Source organism: Clarias gariepinus, chromosome 24 (genome assembly GCF_024256425.1).
Source record: "Clarias gariepinus isolate MV-2021 ecotype Netherlands chromosome 24, CGAR_prim_01v2, whole genome shotgun sequence".
In the NCBI taxonomy this organism is placed as follows: Eukaryota; Metazoa; Chordata; class Actinopteri; order Siluriformes; family Clariidae; genus Clarias; species Clarias gariepinus.
Window position 1 is genome coordinate 6,774,269 of NC_071123.1, and position 22,010 is coordinate 6,796,278.

General features: G+C 38.8%; 1 protein-coding gene across 1 annotated transcript in view; it reads left to right on the forward strand.

The window, feature by feature from the left end:
• Window positions 1-3,103: 3,103 nt before the first annotated feature.
• Window positions 3,104-22,010, forward strand: part of LOC128512142 (sodium/potassium/calcium exchanger 3) — a 47,953-nt gene continuing 29,046 nt past the window's right edge. Inside the window, exons 1-2 of the mRNA XM_053485266.1 lie at window positions 3,104-3,512; window positions 15,312-15,422. Coding sequence (XP_053341241.1) covers window positions 3,404-3,512; window positions 15,312-15,422 — 220 coding nt within the window. The 5' untranslated portion in view covers window positions 3,104-3,403. The remainder of the gene's footprint in view (window positions 3,513-15,311; window positions 15,423-22,010) is intronic.

Here is a 22,010-nt window from a genome sequence, read left to right on the forward strand (position 1 = left end):
GGTGAAAAGTAACTAAGTGTACTTTAGCAGTTTTATTAGTGATTACATTTTACTTTTACTCCACTGTCGTTGGGTTAAGGCTGATTTATGCTTCTGCATCAAGTCTACATGGAGCCTACGTCTTAGGCTATGCAAGTGGACTTTGGCGTAGGCTCCATTTGTGCGCTGGTGTAGTTGTGTCATGCTGCAATTACACTGCCAAACCACTAGTGGGCAGTGGGGTTTCTTGTTGGGGGTCCCGCTAATAAATGTTAAGCAACAAATTAAGTTACTTTTATTTAATTTACTGCCATGGGGAAAAAAAAGACTTATTCCACTAGGTTTGCTTCGCAGTCGTCCATGTTCGTGTAGATTTTGAATGGAGGTGAAGAAGACAAAGCCGTAAATCCTTCCAAAAAGGTGTTGCTAGCATGCAGACCAATCGCAGTTGTTGCGATCTGTGTTGCCATGATGTGCACTTACAATTCTAGGTGAGATCTTGTCACAGAAGCTTAAAACAGCTTTTACGTAACAGCAATCTGTAATTTAAAGCGGTAATATCGCCACCTGCTGACTATTATATGTAACTGTGTGATTTGCTTTCCCTCTGTAAAATGCTCAATCATGTAGCAGGTGTTTGAAATCAGAAATGGAGGTTGTTTCAGACTACGATGAAAACAGTAGTGCAAAAGGAGAGAGAGAGAGAGAGAGAGATGACTTACTATGACTTCAAGGCTACAGATAGCTAATACAAGCTCAGTACATTTGATACTTACTGTATGTACATTTGAAGGTAAGTGCTTTTTTCTCAAGTAGAATAGTACATGGAGGACTTCTACTTTTACTGGAATAATATTTTACCTTGGATATCTTGACTATTTTGTCTAAATCCATCACTTTGTCCTGTCACTAACCTGTGTATTTTAACTGTACACTTTCCTGAGTCTTGCATCAAGTGCAATTGTTTTTCTTCTACAGAGCCATCCATAAACGAGAGGGTCATCAAGTCATGCTGGCTGGAGTATTTCAGAGTGAGAGCTTTACTAAACAGTGTGTGCCCCAAGGAACAATTTAATATTCTGGGTACGACACCTGTAGACAACTGATGACAGTTAGATGCTGGCTTATGTCTTTATTTGGCTTATATCTTTAAGCGTGATGGAAGAAACATGGCAGAGAGTGGCTGTGTTCTGTAAACAGAAGGCAGAGAGCGACAGCCAGAGAGAGAGATAATGCTTTAGTGATGCCTAGAGACATGAAGCGAGTGATTCAAATGAAACAGGTTCCCTTTCATTTTGCCCCTAGATTCAATCCTCTTGCATTTCAAAGCCTTAATTTTGATGCATAAATTCACAAACACAAGCTGCTGCTTGAAGCAAAGGATAAGCCAAATATTGCCTGTGACTGTTTTTGTGCATATCCAGCCTTATACAAATGCTCAACAAACCCACACAGTGATGAATTAAAGACAAAGTGAAAACAAACCTGATCTTCTTTACCTTCTCGAGTCATGTTTTTAATTAAATCTTTACACAATTCATTGGTATAAGTTATTTAAAATATAGTTTTTAAAAAGTATATTTTTGTTGCAGTTTTTATATATATATATTTAGCCAAATAAACGGTTCTGCAAATGGAATTTGCAGAACCGTTAAATATAAATATAATAAATATATATATATATTTGTTTTTTTTGCCAAATAAACGGTTCTGCAAACGGAATGCTTTATGACACTTTTTTCAACACATTACAAACTGGAATTGCATTAGATTTTATTAAACTGCAGTATATCTGCTGAGGGAAAACCAAATGCTTGATTGGATCTTCAGCTCAGGCTCCACATGTTTTCCTTGTGTTCATGTGGGTTTCCGCTTATCTCCAAAAAAACATGCTGTGAATTGGACTATTCTCACGAAACTGACTTCTTTGTAAATGAACAAGGTGTGTGTACTTGGTGCTCAGTGATAAATTGGCATCCTATCCATGGTGATTTCCTGCTTTGCTTACAGCGTTTGACGACACGTATCCCTTTTCCACTAAAGTGAACCAGGTGCTGGTTTACGTCTGGTGCTAATACTGGTTTAGAGCCGGTTAAATAGTGAACCTCCTAAGAACAGGCTTTGTTTTTCCATGGGCTAGAAAGTCATTAATTCACTGGATACATATGTGTACACCTTTACCTTCTCGGCATTGCTTATTAAATGACTTAAAAATGTGTGGGGATGAGATACTATGTTGTGGCCATGACTTACTAAGGAGTGGGAACAAAATACTGTAGTTTGATGCATGACCATGAGGTACTACAGTATGTAGTGGCCATGACTTAAGAACATGTGATAATAATATCATTGATGTCCCAGATGTGACATGATGATTTGTGAGTACTGTATGTCAATAAGTAAATAAAGATAACCATCCATCTATACTAACAGTTATAAACAAAATCAATTACCATTTTTCTGCAGTTTACAAGAGGCTAAATGCTGTGAGGTTATGGCCACGCATTAAACTATTTTGTTCCCATGCCTTAGTAAGTCAAGGCCACAACATGTTATTTTATCCCCATGCTTTAGTAAGTCATGGCCACAACGTAGTGTCTCAAAAAATGAAAATTTGTGAAATTACAGTGGCTTAATGGCTAGTACAGTACTGTCGCCTTGTGTCGAGGGTTCCATTCCCAGCGTCTGGTCTGTCTGGATGGTGTTTGCATGTTCTCCCCGTGCTTGGGTTTCCTCCAGGTGGTCCAGTTTCCTCCCACAATCATGCAAGACATGCAGGTTAGTCTAATTGGCGTTCCCCAATCGCCAGTAGGTGTGTGTGTGTGTGTGCGCACTGCAATTGATCCGTCTCATGTCCTAAGTCTCATGGGACAGGCTCCAAGCAGGGCGGCCCTGTACACAGGATAAAGCGGTATAGATGTTGAGTGAGTACATTTGCTGATTTTTAGCTTTAACCTTTCATCTATTCCTGCCAACTCTTTTCCCGTGCACTTTGTCGTCCCCTAGTGGCTCTTCCAGTGTACTGATTGCAACACTAGACCACGACCACTGGCACGAGCCCTGAGTGGGAGTGGTGAGTGCTTGCATGTGTGTGTGTAAAAGAGTGTTTGTGTGTGTGTGTGTGTGTGTGTGTGAGAAAGAGTGAACCAGAGAGGGAGACGTTTCCCAGCCGCGAGGCATGTGAGTAAATCCTGAAAAAAAAAAAGAAAAGGAAAAAAAAAAAAACCTCCTGTTCGTCGAGCGGCTCGAGCGTATTGGCGCGCGCGCTGAGGATGCATCCGAACAAGTTGGAGTCGAAGGCAGACGGAGCGTAGGAGCGCAAAAGTTTTACAAGTCAGACGGAGAGGACGCGTCGCCACGGGACTCCGGGACGGTGAAGAATAATGTTCTGAAGCGGGGACGGAGGAGAAGAATAAAACAGGCGATGAAGCCGGTGACGCGGAGCGGGAGGCGGCGGCCCCTCGCGCGCCTCTGCTGCGGCGGCTTCGGGCTGCTCGCGCTCGCGTGCCTCGCGCGCTTCCAACACCTGACAGGTACAGTACGCGCGAGCGCATCGTTTCGTTACCCACAGCCGCGTGCGCACACATCTCACATTAATAATGTGCTCCAGTTTTTTTTTTTGTTTTTTTTTAAAGCAATTGTATGTTGGATACATGCTTATTTTTTATTCTAGTCTAGTCTGTCTCATGCATGAACAACAGACTATAATCTTACTGTGCACCAGGGATAGAAACAACACCTTTCATTATTATCAGATCTTATTTCTTTCTGTGCATTATGGGTTGTTTTAGTATCTCCATCAGTGTTACACCTGCGTCATACCTTCAGCATCTCTGGCGCCTTCATCATGCTTCATTACTCTACACTTGAAGAGAAACAGATTATATCAACCCTGTCCCTGAGCAAAAAATGGTCATTAGTACCATGCAATTAAGTCCAGGAACCACACCCTGACTGGCTTGAATGAAGCTTGACCCCATCCATGGCATGCATAAAGAGGTCATGCTTTCATGTGAGCATTTATCGAAATATATGTACCTCTTTGCACTCTGCTTTTTTTTTGTTGTATTTTTATTGGGTGTTGAAGAAAGAGTTGGTACATGGCAATAAGAAAATGCTTCCTATCTTTAGAGGTACTGTAGGTAGTACTACCACTACTTATACTACTACTACTACTACTATTGCATGTTGCGCATCTACATCTGATCTGGCATACCATGAATCTTTATAAAATTCCAAAGAAGAGGAAATTTCTTTGCCAAGCCCAACTTTTAATCTTGTCAATTTAGACATAATACTAGATGCATTTTCTACCATTGCGACTACCATCTCTTGGAGCTTTAGTTCATGGTTTATGGTTCTGGAAGCTGTAATCATACCCAGCATGCACGCACTCTGATTCCTGCGTAAACTTTTAAATAAGAATTTTAATGTCTAACAGTGTACAAATTACACAAACTCTATATTTCTCCAGCTATATGTTTAAAATTTTTTGACCTTCCCTTTCTGGTTAAAAAAAAAAAAAAAGAAGCTCATCTCTGGTTGAGCAATACACACAGTAAAGTTGCACTAATCTAAGTCTTTAACTGCATAATGCACACTGCATAACCTTTTAATCTTATATTGTGCCAATTTGGTTGCGTTTTGCGACAGAAGTGATATGAAATGAATATAACTTTAAGTAGTAATTGTGGCAAATGAAAGAGCGAAAGCTTAACCGAAAACTAGGTAGCGTCAACTGGGTTACTATGACTGCCTAATCAAGCAGCAGTGCCTGAAGCTGTGGTGTAGCTGAAACGTCTAATCACTTAGCGACAATGTAAGCTGTTGCTGATGGATAAAGAGTTGTTCCAGTGTAATCTCACAGCATGCACTGAATGAATGAAGGGGTGTTTCCTGTGGTTCTGTGCATCTCTGGGGCTAATGCATTTGCCTGATGCCTGTTAACTCGAGCTAGCTAGCTAAAACTCAGAGCGCATTTTGTTATCTAATCAGTGGATTTATTTTTCAGACTGTCAGAAAAAATCTGGTAGAAACCAGTATTAGCATGCATAGGATATAAACAAGCTGATTGCACAAGCACTCCACAATGTGGACAAATCTGCTGACTACTGCACCCATCGGTCACTGGCTTCCCATAAAAATTAGAGAACAAATCTGTCTGACCAGATTAGCAAAAAAAAAAAACTCCATCTTTACATCATACAGATGAAATGTTTCACTTATGTTTTTGATTTACATTTTCTTTCTCTCTCTCTCTCTCTCTCATTTTCACTCTTGCTCGATCGCTTCCCTATCTGGTTTCCAGCTCCTGCCAATCACCACGTACATAGACAAGCCTCTTTCTTTCTCAGAGAGTGAGTCCATGATGTAGTTTAGGTACTAGCCCAAGAACTTCATATTACCAATTTTTTTCCCTATCTGCAGACTCAATAATGCCTTATTATGCTAGAAAATGAAACAATTAAATTATGTTTCTCCAACTGAGTCAAGAAAAAAAAAACAATTAGAGCTTGTCTCACATCTTGTTAAAGCTGCTTCAGGCTTATATCCTTCATCACATATTCAGTTATTATGTACAGAGCACCGTAATTATTTAAGCAAAGCGATTCTTCGGTGGATAAAGTTTTGTACATTACGTGAAGCAATAAGTATGAAAATCTCACAGCTGTCACAGCCTAATCCTCTAAAGCACATGCCTGCTTTATCGTAACTAAGGAGCCTGTAGGCTGTTATTACCTGCGTGAAAGAATTACTGCAGAACGTCAGTGTGTAAAGTTCGGTTAGGATGTAGAATTTATCTAAAAATCATGTTTACATGTGCATATTTTATAAAGCGTTTCATAGATTATAAATAAAAACTTAAAGCTATTTAAAAAGAGCAGCTTGGTGCATTTTAAGAAAAGTTACACTAAGCTTAATGTCAGTATTCAGTAAAATCAGGGGAAATGAAGCAGGAATTCTGTGTCACTAAAAAATCTAATATATGCATAACATGTTTTAGGTAATAACCCCTTCATTAATGCATGGTTCAAATTAAAGAGATTGTAAAATAATGTACTGTATATAGAGTATGAACTGTACATTACAATCTATATACAGTACCAATGTATATAAGTTATAATGGTGTTAATAAACTGCTAAAGGTATTACTTAATGGTAAAGACAAAAGTATGAAAATCACATTTACATCCATAATTTGTTTTTACATAAGATGGAGAAGGCGCCTGCAAAATAAAATGGAAAAATGTATTTTTTTTCCTGTCATGCATTGCTTTAAACAAGGGTGTATGTGTTACAGGGGTGAAAAAAAAGGCACAGAAATAAATTAAATTCCAAAATAAGAAAATCGTGCAGAAGGGATTAGGTTTGTGCGTGTCGACTCTGGAGAGCGGATCTGTGTTCTCCTAGCGCCGGCGTGTAGGCCTGTCCTTGATCAGCACTTGTTAATTAGGAAACGTACAAAGCAAGCTCCACAATAAAGCCACAGGTGATCAGCTTATCCTTTTGATTGTAGCTGGGAATAAAAAAATAAATAAAAAAATCTAAGAAGAGAAGCAGGGCATGCAGGTTATGTAAGTGTTATATAATTCACATGGAGGTGTTGTGGCTGTTGTGTAGTAGGTGACATGACACTAAAAATGCTAAATGCAACTTAAACTGATTGTTTGATTGTTAATGATAATATAAATACTGTATATAAATATATATAGTAAATGTGTTTTTAAGTACAAACAATTTTTTTTTTTACAGAAAAATAAATTGTAAAATAAAAAGAAAACCTGCTAGATTTTGCATGCAAAAAATGAAGCAGTTGCAACAGTCAAAGTCCTAAGAAAAGCTGTGGGTGGTTTTACAGGATGCTCAGTAAAACTTAGTAGCTAATTCAGTGTTTCCCACACGTAGAGTACACTTGGGAGAGCTGCCAAGGTATACTGATGGCCGCCCAAGTATATCTACCCACCCTTTTTAAAAATCTGTCTGGGAGAACAATGCCACCCGCGATTGATTAACTTATAGCGGACAGTTTCCTCTCACGCCGCCAATCATTTCCCTCTCGATTCTGCTACCGCGAGAGTGGTGTACTGAGAGGCAGTAAAGGCAACAGATGTCAGCTATCGTAAAAAGAATGGTAAGAGGGTACTGACGGTCGCACATTTTTTGTGGAGAAAGACAGTTTCACATAGTGAACAGGCTCTTCTTAAAAAAAAAAAAAAACTCAGGACTTGATTGACCCATAAAAAAAAAAAAAAAAAAAAAAAAGCGATCTTGGTTAATGACCTATTAAAAAAAATACGGAAGTCGTGCAAATGTGTGTTGACAGGGAAGGCTTCAGTGCATTTGGGTTTTCAGATATGTAGAACTCAAAGCACAATATTATTATTATTAATTAATTATTTGCATGTGCCTAAGACTAGTCTCAGGCATATATTATACTGTATATACATGTATGCAGTGGAGATTAAAATATTTAGCTTGTAACCATGTGATCCCATCTGTTAAAACTCGAAATATTTATTTAGCATGTTTTTTCCCCTTTTTTTTCAATTCAATTAGTTTATATTAAATTTTTTCATGAAGTGTCGAGTGTGCTTGGTTTTGATAAACCCAAAATAGTGATTAGTGATTTGTGTCTTCTGACCGACTTTTTATGGTGTACATTACTGTGTAAAGGTCTAACCCCACAGCTTTATTAAATTAAAGAAATGGGGAAAAAACCTCAGCAGCAACCTCTTTTCCCCTCTCGTCTGTTCCAACCATTCAGCATTCAGCATCACCATTATACTGATCACAGACCTGATCAAAACCGACCTGATCATCTGTCAGCATCTGCGCCTGTTTCTCACTGGTTCATACCTCAAGTTAGATGTGTTTTTCTAAGCCTGAATGGTTCATAGATCACAGTGTGGATTAACACAAAACAAAGCAAAAATTCCTCTGAAACTGATCAGGGACTGGACTGAAAAGGAGAACCAAATACTTGCCAAAAATGAGAGCCAAAAAACGTCCTTCAGGAAACCTGGACTACATAAAAAAAATCTAGCTCTTTGGAAGCGAAATATGAAAAAATGAGAGGTGGCTCAAGGTGCTTAAACAGTACTGTGTGTGTACTCATTGGATGGTACAGTCTACACTGTACCCCTGGTACTGTATATAGGTGCTGTCTAAATTAAGCTCCAACATTTATTTTACTCCACGCAATTAGCACCAGTGACACATAGGTATCACACTAGCACCACACATTCCTCACTTTCTATAAGGAAAGAATAAAGAAAAGGTGTTGAAGATGTAAATTCCCACCTTACTTCTTCCTCAAATCAGTGTTGTGGTATGGACCATAACCGCAAAATCTAGTTTCACTTAATTAATTTTGACAGGTCTCATGATGAATGATATAATATAGTCTGTTATTAGAATTATCGGGTGTCCTGATCTCCTAAAATATTGCTGCACAATATAGCCACCTGATTAGTGCACATTCATGTTATTTTTGAATGAACTTTCTGAATAAAAGCTCTAATGTGCTGTATTTTGGTTGATAATTTAACAGACTAGACATAGTAGTATTTATTATTGTAATAATATCAAGGTAAATATAAATATTATATTCAGTCTTTAGTGTTTTCATTTGAAATTTTATCTGTCATCTATGTACACTATATGGATAAAAAAGGATTTGGCCAAGCCTGAAGCAGCCTGTCAATTATTGAATTCAGGTGTTTTAATCAAGCGCCTTATTCCCAGTAAAGGGTCATCTTAATGTTTCAGCATACCAAGATATCTTAGACAAAGCTTTGCTCCAACTTTGTGGGAACAGTTTGGGGAAACTGTTCCCCAGAGCACAAAGCAAGAACTTTAAAGACATGGTTTGATAAGTTCAGTGTGGAAGAACTTGACTGGGCCCAACACAGAGCCCTGACCTCAACCCCATCGAGCACCTTTGAAATGAACTGGAACAGAGATTGTGAGACAGGCCTTCTCGTCAACCATCAGTGACCGACCTCATAAATGCTCTACAGAATGAATGGGCACGAATTCCCACAGAAACAACTTGTAGACAACCTTCCAAGAAGAGTAGAAGCTGTTATAGAAGCAAAAGGGGAACCAACTCCATATTAAAGTATACTGTATGTGTTTGGATACAATGTCATTGCAGGTTTCACCAAATCCTCTTAAAGCAAATATAGCGGCCTGTTTTCTCAGCATTAAAATGTGTTTCACTATAAAGTGTGTATGTATATAAAGTACTAGCAATTTGACAACTATAGTAATAGAACACTTCCCGTTTAGATCATGCCCAGTTTGGGTTTAGATCTGAATACGGACACACTTGTGGATATTTGGATCAGTAGACATTTAGCGACAGTGACATTGCTTTACATCATAGTACATCCCTCAAGGCTTGGGGTTTAACACAGTTACCATTTCCAAATTGCCTGGAGTGTGTGACTGGTTGTGTGACTATTTGTGAGTGCTTGTAGAGAATAGATGGATGGATATATGTATAAATCTTGTAAAGGTAATCTTTTTGTCCCATGGACATAGGACATGACTCAGCCTTGAACAGCATTTTAAAGAGAAATTATCTTTCAATTATAACATCAAGGCAAGTTCAGTTGGCGCTCTATCATACCCTGATGTACAGATTTCAAATTTAAGGGCCAAAGGTCAATAGTAACCCGCTGCCTCATATTCATTCAGCTACATAAACTTAAAAAAAAAAACACACACACATTGAATCAGCGTGAGAGTTCAGTGCTATTTAGCTGCAGCTGTATCGCCAAGAATTCATACCAGATGTATTGCATAAGACGCATATCACAACTGTATGGCCAATCCACAATCCACAATGCACATGCACACGTCTGTCTGTTTATGTAATATTTTTACATAAACATATTATTATACGTATGTATATTATTTATGTATGTAAAATAAAACAGTGGTAAGGATGAGTAATTTCTTTTGTGCGTTATGAAGCAGAACAAATATGGCAACCTGACTCATGAACATAATTTGATGGACAGCAATGAGAGAGTAATTAATGCAGTGAGACATGTGGCACAGTTACTGTCCCCCTCCCAAAAGTGATTATTTTTTAATTACAGCTCATACTGAAATATTTTATTCTTGGTATACTGCACCAGTTTACCAGTAATTCCCTTAAACTGCTAGTTTTTGTCTCTTTTTATGTTATTTATTTTTCAAAAAAGTTGCTTGTCCTGTTACCAAAATATTCATAAAAGTCTTCTTGCAAAAAAAGAAATAATGATTTTGCTTGTTTCTTTGTTAATACTTTTTTTATGAAAAATCAGTCTTAGTACGGCCCAACAAGATATTTCGTTCAAAATATAGCTCTGCTTTCTGATGTAAGCTTGTAGATCAGATTCTATAAAATAATTTCATGAACAAATAACAAATATAGTTCTTAAGAAACCAAAAGGGAATAAAAATTCAACAGGATTTCAACAGAGCTGTAGTGGAGGCTAAAACCACCTCCTAATTTTTTTAAGTAGCATTTACTCAACTGTGACTAGCGGTATTCACCTGTGACTAGTGTTTACTCACTTCTTACTAGCGTTTTCTTTTACCTTTGACTAGCGTTTACTTACTTCCGACTAGCATTTTCTTACATCTGACTAGCGTTTAATCACCTCTGACTAGCATAAACTCACTTCTGACTAGCGTTTACTCACCTGTAACTTTGCGCTTACTCACCTCTGACTAGCATAAACTCACTTCTGACTAGCGTTTACTCACCTGTAACTTTGCGCTTACTCACCTCTGACTAGCATAAACTCACTTCTGACTAGCGTTTACTCACCTGTAACTTTGCGCTTACTCACCTCTGACTAGCATAAACTCACTTCTGACTAGCGTTTACTCACCTGTAACTTTGCGCTTACTCACCTCTGACTAGCATAAACTCACTTCTGACTAGCGTTTACTCACCTGTAACTTTGCGCTTACTCAGCTCTGACTAGCAATTACGCCCTTCTGACTAGCGTTTACTCACCTGTGACTTTGTGCTTACTCACCTCTGGCTAGCGTTTATTCACTTTTGACTAGCATTTGCAGACTTGTGACTGGTTTTTACTCATTTTTAGCATGCATTCATCTCTGATTATCATTGACTCCACATTTGCTCACCACTTCACCTCTGACTAGCATTGTTTTTTCATCTCTGACTAGTGTTTAGCCACCTCTGGTTAGGGTTTAAGTACCACTGACTACCGTTTACACACTTATGACTAGCAGTTACACAGCTTTGAAGTTTGCTAAAATTATTCCTGGAATGGCTTTTCAACAGCTCAGGTTATTTCTATTGTTTTAAGTTTGACAACATGGATATACAACGAGTTTCGAAGCGTGGAAATGACAAGCCTTTTCCAGCCGATGCCAATCAATACACGTATATATTCAATTTTGTGTGAATATGCTTTTATATTTTTGCAGGGCTACCCAGGTAGTGATGTGAATTATAGTTTTTAGAATATTCATGTTTTTTTCCTCACTGAAGTGCATGATGGATTGTGGTCCGCCTTACCTTGATCACATAATTGATAGTTTACCCACCTCTTTGTTTCTTTACCACAACCCTAATTCTTAATATACAGCCCTAATTCCATATACAGAATTGAACACAAAAATGAAACCTTTTTCAGCCACAGTGGCATTAATACAACGGAGCGTTCTTCCAATTTGGAGTTTCACTGTTAAAGGTGTCTCGTGGAATCATTAATCATCTACAGAATGCCACCCCCCCCCTCCTGAAAAACCTTTTAAAGCATGTGTTTATTATGCGTGTGATGTCTGCCGCACGCTGATGTTGATGGAGCTCATTTGACTTGCATATGGCTGTGGGCCACGTTCTCTTCACGCTTGCAGCATGAAAGACCCATCGCAGCACGGCATTTGGCCGAGTGTGCCCACCACCATGCTCTCCTTAACCGTGGCTGAATAACAGAAATGTAAAAGGAAGCGAAAAAGAACGAGCGCTGGGTGCTACCTGATGATCGTTAAACAGATCTAGATAACAGAACAATCTGTTCCCGTCCCTGCCTCCTCCCTTTCTCTTTCGCCCGCCATGTCTCTGTCTGCAAACCCCCCCACACACACCTTTTCTGTCTTGCCATGATTATGTGTACCACATAGCGGGTAAATATACCCACCTTACCGAAAACCCGATCATCTCTGTGTGTGGCACGAGAACCATGTTTCATTTTTATTGTCTGTGTGTGATGATGGAGTAACAGCAGTAAAGCACACTGTTGATTTTCTCCATATATAGCTTGGCAAAATGGAGGGTCCAAATAAAGCATGTCCATAAGAAGCTGAGGAAAAGAGAATGATAAGGGATGGGGTTTTTTTTGGCCACTCAGAGACTTGTTTTAGCAAAGGCACCGTGTATGAGTGTTTATGGAAGGAAGTGAAAAAATGGCTTTTGTATATAGATTTCTTCTGTCTTTATCTCAATCCTGTTATAATGTATTGAGGAGGTCAACCTATTTACACAAATATTTCAATTTCAGGGGTTCACTCAAGCATGTTCGATGATTCAATGTTGGAGAAATATTCATCTTGGTTTTCATCCAAGAGATCAGTTGCTGATGAGAACAAAAATAGGGCGCTCATAAAATTGGAATAAACGAACCTTCATTGAAGCCAGAGGCGCATTATTGGTAAGGGTCTCGTATCTGCCGTCTCTGTCTGGGCTTTGAAGTCTTAAAGAGCCATCAGCCTGTTCACACATCTACTGTACTGTCTTTAAAGGAGAAATCCACCTCGAACCACTGGCACAGTAATACTTATAATTAGCAGTGATCTTCAGGAATGACGAAGTTTAATGTTAAAACTGTTTTTTTTTAAATTGACATTCACATTACAGTGCAAAACCATTGCTCCGTCACATCTTCATACTAAATCTAATTAAATGATGTAGATTAAATGAAAGAAATGGGAAGAAATGTTTTATTATGCCAGGCTGCAAGGCGCCATTTATATAACAACCTCAGCAGCAGCCTCATCTCCCTTCTCGTCTGTTCCAGTACACTAAACACTGACCTGATCATCTGCCATCTTCTGCACCTGTTTCTTATTGGTTCAAGTTAAGTTATGTTTTTTTTTTTTTAAATGCTTGAATGATAGCCGGCACAGTGACATACAGTCGTGGTTAGCACTGTCGCCTTGCACCTCCAGGGTCCGGGTTCGATTCCTGACCAGGGTCGATTCTTGTTTTTGTGTGCATGGAGTTTGCATGTTCTCCCCTTCCTTGGTGAGTTTCCTCCAGGTACTCCGGTTTCCTCCCACAGTCCAAAGACATGCAGATTAGGCATGTCGCATTTCCAAATAGCCCATAGTGTGTAAATGAGTGTGAGAGTAAGTGTTTATGTTTGTGCCCGGTGATGGATTGGCACCCTGTCCAGGGTGTACCCCGCCTCGTGCTCTAAGCCTTCTGGGATATCTCTAAGACCCCCGCCAGGATAAAGCGGTGAGAGTGAGTGCTTGAATGATTCATTGGTCGCTGTCTGTTTTTAACACACACACACACACACACACAAAATCCATTCCTCTGAAACTGGTCAGGTACAGGGACTGGATTGAAAGTAAGACACCAAAACTTGCTGAAACGAGAGTCAAAAGAGTACTTCAGGAAGCCTGGGGCGCTATTCCTCAAGACTGCTTCACAAATACAAGAATGTCTGGCTCAATGGAAGCAAAATGTGAAGAAATCAGGGGTGCTCTAGGCTTTTGCATAGTACTGTACATCTGTTTCTATTCAGTTAACAGTTTACCCACAATGCCAGTTATGGATTTACTGCTCGCTTTGCATGTTGCCTCGTCATACAGTACGAATACTGTAGGTAAGTAGCTCTTTTTTTACTTTTCTGGAATGTTTAAGTTCTGTTTAAAAACACACTTTTGACACAAAAATAGCCCACTATATAAAAATCTGTCGCATATTGCAATAAACTAAACATGGCTTCTTCAGAAAGTATAATTTAGTTATTTTCTTCGGAAATAGCGACTTGCCAAGAAGTGACCCATCAAATCAACTGTTCATAATGTTTAACAGTATTCTGCATTAACATGTCATTACTCATGGTTTCTCGAGGCCAAATGTCGTAATTAGTCTCGCAGTGATTCAGTGAGCCAGCCTGAATCAGGACGAGAAACAAACACCAGTGACTTCAAACGCCCACTGCCACCCTCCAGTATTTGTCTTGTTCATTTCGTTACTTGATGACTCGAATCAGTCAGGGGTCGATAAAATACTATTTGTAGTCAAAAGCGCTTCCAAGTGAGCCCACTCATGTTTTCCACAGAAAAAAAAAAACATGTCCAAGATTATCTGGATGTGTTGGAAGTTGCTGTAGCTGACAAGAATAATATACAATCGGGCCAATTCTGCCAATTCCACCACCACAGTGAATTTAAAATGAAACAGTTAAGGTGTGATTGAGTTCGGAACAATGAATTCCATAACCGTTGAAATCGATATATGGACCAGTGCAATTTATGAATCGCTAAATGCGCTAAATGCTTAATGTCGATAGTAAAATCCACAAAAGGGCCACCAGGAATTTATGTCAAGTATGTCAAAAATGTGGGTATTTGTTTATCATCATCATCATCATTATCGTCTGTACCACTTAATTCTGTATACAGGGGTTGAAAAATATTGTAGCAACTGTTCAGAAATACAGCCATTCCATTTTTATAGACTCAAGAGTAATTGAACAACCTAACGAAATATAAATATAAGGGTTATTACAGAAGTGGGTTTTTCTGTCTTTATGTTTGTCTTCAGTAAGTCAAAAGCAGCTTGATTGGGTTGAGGTCAGGTAACTGACTCGGCCCTTTAAAGTCATTCCATTTCTTTGCCTCGAGCTATTCATGGCAAGTACATTTGGGTTAGGGTTAATGTCGTTTTTCCATCTGTATTGTGAAACATTGTCCTATTACATAGTTTTGCAGCATTTCACTGGATATGAGCAGAAAGCACCGCTCTGTACACTACATAATTCATCCCGTGATTTCTAACAGCATTCGCACCATCAGTAAACACCAGTTTACCCAGTTCCAGTTCCATTGGCAGTCATAAATGCACGTGTCATAACACTGCCTCAACCATGTTTGACCGATGTTTTCTAGCAGTTCCTTCCAGTTCTCGAGTGTTATCAGGGACGTGCATCTTGAGGTAGAACCTCTATATTAACATTGGTGAATCAGTTCAGTTTGTGATCAGATACCAGCTGTCAAAACTTTATATAGCAGAGACTGTCAATGTTTGAACATGTAAATCAATCCACTCTCTCCTCGTCTTACAGCGACAGAAGCTTCAAGCTCAGACCCGGCAGAAGACGTCAGCCATGACTGGACTGGACGCAAGCTGTTGCAGGACAGAATCGAGAACAACACTTCAGAACCTCCTCGAGCAGGTACGATCCTATTTGTTTTAGACTAGTAAGACCAGCTCTGACAGTTCACCAGTAAAGAATTGGTGTTTGGAAAGGTTCTGGAACTGGTTCTCGTTTATAAGAATGTAACAAATTATTTAACACTTGTTTGATTTACAGTCACCCGTAAAAATGTAAACTGTAAGCACAAACCATGTTTGGTTATCTGATTATGGTCTTACCGTTTGTGCCGTGTCCTTGTGATAGTGTGTGGCTGGAGCTCTGTGTATACTTAGGTGTGTGTAAGTTTATGTCAGCAGGCCATGGAGGCAAACAGTAGTTGTGTGTTTCTCCAAACTTAGAACCAGCAAAGGGTAAAGCTGGCTTCTCCAGAAGAGAAAATGTTCTGAAGTGGCTGGAAGAGCTTGCCAAAAATCTGTAGTGACGGAGATGAGAGAGAGAAAACAGAGAGTAAACAGAATGATGGATGAGAGTAAACAGAAGAGGTTTCCGTGAATAAGAACGAAATACGAGCAATCAGTAATGCCGTCATGATACGCGCACAAACCACATATACATACTGTACATATATGGTGTATACACTGGATATAATTTTAGAAAGAATGGATGCTGTAATAGTTGTTCAAAATCGTAAGGGTTTCTTAATGGAGCACATGGCAGCTATAATCCACTCGATAAGCTCTTTAGAGGCTCTCGGTAATTGCTAAGTGCCCATAAAATCAAAAAAGGTGTTGTAGAGTTTTTATACTCGTCTGTTGGGATTGTGGGCTGAAATAATCTGGTGTATAATATAAAAAAATATATATATATATATATATTGTCTCATTAGCATTCCTACTTTAAACAACTTGACGATTCATATTGTACTCATTCAATCTGAATCTAATCAAATGCTTTAAAACAACCTGTACTGTAGGTAGCAACTGATCCCCAGTAGCAGCAGAAGATTCGTGAATTTCTTGAATTTCCCTTCCAGAGTAACCCTCTTGTGTTGAAAAATGTGTGTGCTTAGTTTCCGTACAAAACTTTGAGCTCAGCTTGAACATATTTGATCTCACGCCAAAAACATGACCGGCTGCGCTAGTCGTGATGTGAGGTTAATATACAGCAAATGTGTTTCTATAGCATGGTGAGGAGACAACATTTGGAGGTTTATTTCAAGGCTCTGTGTTTGTGTACATAACAGTGAGAAAGCGAGAGAGAGAGAGAGAGAGTTGTGCAGAAAGCTAATTTCTCAATACTTTTATTTCACTTCCTCTTGTTAGACAGCAGACTTTTCCCCCCGTGGGAAGCCCGATGCCCTGGTTGCCTCATGAGGCTCACGGCAGGAGAGGGAGAGGGAAAAATCTGCTGTAACAAACCAGTGACAAATGACCCACAGCTCACTACCAGTCCAATACATGATGGTTGTAAACCTCTCCTGTGGGAAAAGGAACATGACAAAGTACAAGTATTTTACGAGGAAGTAGGAGAAGTTAAAGTCACCTTTTAGATTTTCGCTTGAGTCAAAATCATAACGTGTCTGATATTCACTTTATCAAAAGTAGTTTTCGGATAGGCATAACAGGCGTCTCATCTGGAGGACTGTGGGTTAAGGCAGCTGGTCTTTATTAAAACATGGTTAATCTAGCTGCATAAAGAATTCAAGGGCACAGCTTTTACATATTTAGCCTCCTATTGCATAACAACTTATCTTTCAAGAAATTAAAATTTACATTGTAGAAAGAATGTTTCTTTCTATCTATCTATCTATCTATCTATCTATCTATCTATCTATCTATCTATCTATCTATCTATTTATGTCACCAACTTGAACTGGTGCAGTAACAAGAAACGAGAAAGATGCTTAGGGTAAACATATCAAAGTACTTAATTTATTAAGCAAATATAGTGGAGCAAAAGTCAATGTTTCCAGAAATGTTAATAATGTGTAAAGTCCATTAACGGATTATTTGTACTTCATTAAGTTACAACACTGACTAAACTGCGGTAAGAGTTTGAGGTCTACAGTACCTGACTTGCTGTTTTGAAACTGTACATCAAGCACCGAATCCAATGGCTTTTAAATCATCTCATGGGTACTTTACACTCTTTTTCGGCTCCCAGAAAAGTTATACTTAAGACAAGTTTTAAAGTGCATAATTGGATTTATTTTTGAAGGCTATCCCCAGTAAGATACCCAAAGAACCTTAATTGTTTTTTCTAAGCATGTAGTTTTAAAGCATGAACTTTTGGCTTTATATAATTCTCTAATAGCCTATGATTCAGTGTTATTGTTAAGTGTTACATGTAACCATACACATTGCGACATGCAATGAAATGCTTATATGACTGCCCGTGCCCTAAATTATAAAGATTTCTCTGCAATCAAAATATTGCACTAGAGAATAAAACTCAAATATTATTTATTAGCTGGAAAAATTTTTAAAGGGCTTCTCTTGGATTTTTTTTCATCCCAGAAAACTCTTTCATGTAATTTCTTGAGGACAAAATTAAGGACCTTCAGGAGCCAGGAATAAAATAATTTTAGTGGTCCAATTTCATAAAATTTGTTTGATACTATTAAAGTCTGGAATTACATCTTATGGCGGATTCATTTTTAAAAATAACGTTAGGCCCTTTGATGTCAGTCACAACAGTGGATAGTGGAAGTATCATTTACCGACATTAGGCTATTCTGTATTTTTGTTAGTAGCTACGTTTAAGGTAAATTTTAGAGCCAAAGATAGAATGGTTGCAGAATGATTACCTGATGACCTACCAGATTACCTGACGCTCTGTCACACAGACGGAAGAGTAGCCTAGCAATCAGTGTTCTGCTTCTCTTCTGCTGATTATTTTCACATGCAGTATGTCGCAGTGGACTTCCTAAATCATTCAAAAGAAAAACAGTATGTGAAAATGGATGAAGAAGGGAATAATTATATTATTTTAATTTGTTATAGCATTAGCATTAGCGCTATCAGTGCTTCTGTTGAAAATGAGATGATGCTATGGAATGAACTCTTCATAAAATGATGTGGATGTATCCTTAACCAATGTTTGACATTTCAAGCTTTCTAATTAATAGCTAACTGTTCTGGGGTTGCCAGGTCCAATAAAAATCCAGCCCAATGTAACTCTAAAACCAGCCCAAATAGAATAAAAACTAGCCCAATTTCTTCTTTTGTCCAGTCACACTTGAAAACTGCAGGATTTCAGTCAGGACTTAATAAACATTTACTTTTATTAATAATAAAATAATAGATAGATAATTTATCTATTGCTTTAATTCACTTTATATTTATAATGCTTGATCTTTTCTGTAGCACAGTATGATACGTATTAACAAATATAAAAACAACAAATATTAAAACAGGAAAATGTTCTTTGGGATATTCTGATCCCGTACAAAGACCATTACAAATACTTATCGGTATGCTGCTGTATGTCTTTGTAAAGGATCAAAAAATATCAGGGACAATATGTTACATTTGAAACACTACGAATCCATGTCATTAAACCTTTGTTGCCAGGTATTCCATCCCGAGATTAATACAAAAATTGGAAATTGGAAATTGGACTTATTCGCAACAGACAAACGTGACTGGTTTTGTGTGTGAGTTTTGGCACTAGCCATCCAGAAAATGTTTTATCAACAACTAAGTAATTGTAGCAATATATATATATATATATATTTTTTTTTTTTTTCCCTTGAAAAAAAGTTTTAAAAATGTAATTAAAATAAAAAAATATAAAATAGTGAAAGTATGTATTATCGATGGTGGTATCTAATAGTGAGATTTGTTCTATTTCAATTTTAATTTCCCAGGAATCTCTTACAGTTATTCTCATCTTTGCATCACTAAATAGCGTCTTATGTTTTGCTAGAACCCAGACTAATTTAAATAAGCATTCATACTCCAGGACTCAAATTGTGAAAGAGAGGCTCAGGGAGTGTGAGGAATCATTGTCACTCTTGACCTGGTCACCATATTGTGTGCGATAATCAAAGCTAAATGTGATCAAATGAAATATTAGTGTGTTTATTAAGTGCTCGTAGGAGACCTACTTGATGTTCACAGCTTGCATTACTAAACATAGGAACAATCCTTGTGTGAAACCTGGTGAAATCGTAGGCAAACCCTAATCATTGTTATTAATCAAGACATTTCCATTTCCATATATGCTTCCTTTTTATGCTTCCGCCTTAACGAAACACCTGCAAGGTGATTGCAGAAGGATTCATAACCTAAACGAGACTATTTGGTTTTTGACAATTTCACACAATCAAGGGAATAAACAAAGCAGATAATTTAAATACCAAGATGTAATACTGAAGGGAATAGAGGTGCAAATGACAATGGTCTTATCCAAGGTGCTGTGACACTGTCTGTATGTGTGCTCAGATTTAAATGTGGGTGTATCCCAAACCACATTTTATTTTTGGTTTATTTGTTTGTTTGTTTTTAATATGAATTATGAAATATGAACCCTATCTGATGGTGCAACAGAAACAGGTTCACCCTGTTGGTAGAAAGGCCATACTCTCTTCCTCCACTGTCATAGCAACACTTCTCAATCATGGGCATGTGTGAGCTTATGTATGAAGATGTGAACAAGTAGCGCTTTCCTCTGAGTGTGTTATGCTGCCCTGTGATGCAACACAAGCAGCATTCAAAACACATGGGTTTAGCTGGCCTCACGTGTCTTAGAGGAAGCACATGTTAGTCCTCACATTCCCTGGTTAGTAGCTGTCTTATGATAGGAGAGAGCTGGCTGGCAGCCGACTGAATTGGGGACAGAAAAATCCCTCCAGAGGTAGAAATGCCAGCATTGCCAGCATGCCATAAATAAAAGCAAATACACACACACACACACACAGGCTTGGCTCTTTCTATCCTGCAAATGTGAAAAATACACCAGTAAATTAAATTCATAATGAGCCACAGGTGGAAATAAATGTTACTTGTTGTTGGCTTCACCAGCCTTCAGCCAGACCATGCTTCGATTGCCACAAATTTTCAACACCAGACCCCAGCTGGGGAGCCATCCAGTCTGCCCCAAGAAAGGAACAGGAGTCTATCCAAGCCATCTGTACACCCAACCTGTGGACCACCTCAATCTTGATCGGCTGAAATGCCAGATGATCAAGGTGTCTGCATCCTTGATGGGGTGAGGCCATTGGGGAGGTTTGACAGGACAGAGGGTGAAAGGATTCCCCAAGAGATGGTACATAAGATTGAGGATGGCCCACTTGATGGCTAGACAGTCCTCCTCAATGGTGCTATACTTGATCTTTCTCACAGACAGTTTGCATCCAATGTACAACATCAGATACTCCTCTCCCTTTACCACCCTGGACAAAACGGACCACAGCTTTCCATCTCATGGGTCGGTTTGCAAGAGAAAAGGGAGCAAGAAATCCAGTAAATGCAACAACAGGCCCCCAAACAAAACTAGCTTTTCCCTGGTTGAAAGCCTGTTTGCATGGCTCAGTCTATCTTTGCCCCCTTCTTAGTGAGGTCAGTCAGTGTCACAAAAATTTGTAACATCTATAATAGCCGGGCAGCCAAGAACTATCTCACCATATTTTTGGTGTTTATGTCTTTTGGCAGGCCACAATGGCTACACTCTTATCATTTTGGGGATGCACCTGTCTGTGTCCTGAGGGGAAACCCAGATATTATATACAACCAGCCCAGTTGCACGCTTTTTTGGGTTTGCAATGAACACGTGTGCATTACCATAGATGTTGTCAAGATAGGCCACGGTAAAACCTGAAACATCACAGGAGCTTGGAACAAACTGAACACAAGTGTCGCAAATTGTTGTAATCTGAATGTGGAAAAGATTTTTTTAAAAGACATTGGAATTAATTGCCAAATTGTGGTTGGCACTGTTGGCTTGCACCTCCAGGGTCCGGGTTTGATTCCCGGCCAGGCTCGATTCCCGTCTCTGTGTGCATGGAGTTTACATGTTCTCCCCGTGCTTGGTGGGTTCCTCCGGGTACTCCGGTTTCCTCCCACAGTCCAAAGACATACAGATTAGGCTAATTGGCGTTCCCAAATTGCTCGTAGTGAGTAAGTGTATGTGTGTGTGCCCTGCGATGGATAAGCACCCTGTTTAGGGTGTACCCTGCCTCGTGCTCTAAGCCTCCTGGGATAGGTTCCAGGCCCCTGCGACCCTGAATACAGGATAAAGCGGTATAGAAAATGAGTGAGTGTGTAGGCATTTGGGTGTATGCATTACATTTAGGAACTAATAGAATTTTCTACAGTGCACACTATTGTCATATGGTATACCGGTAGTAAAAAAGTAATGCTGTAGTAGAATTTAAAACTAAAAATCAATATTTTTACTGTTTGATGTTAGTTTGATCTGGCTAATAGAAATTTGTCTCATTAATCACAGGACTGAAAGCAGTGGCATTTGTGTAAAGTAGCAGGAGAAAAACCTGATGAAGTTTGTAATCTGAGTTGCAGAAAGCTTTTAATTGAATCGTGAGCAATAGTAGAGATTGCGAGGCACTTTTTGTTTTGTTTAGAGGCAAGTATTAAAGAGATGGTAGCAGCACTGAGAGACACAGCCCAAAGTAAAATATGGAGATATTTTGGTTAAAAAGAAAGA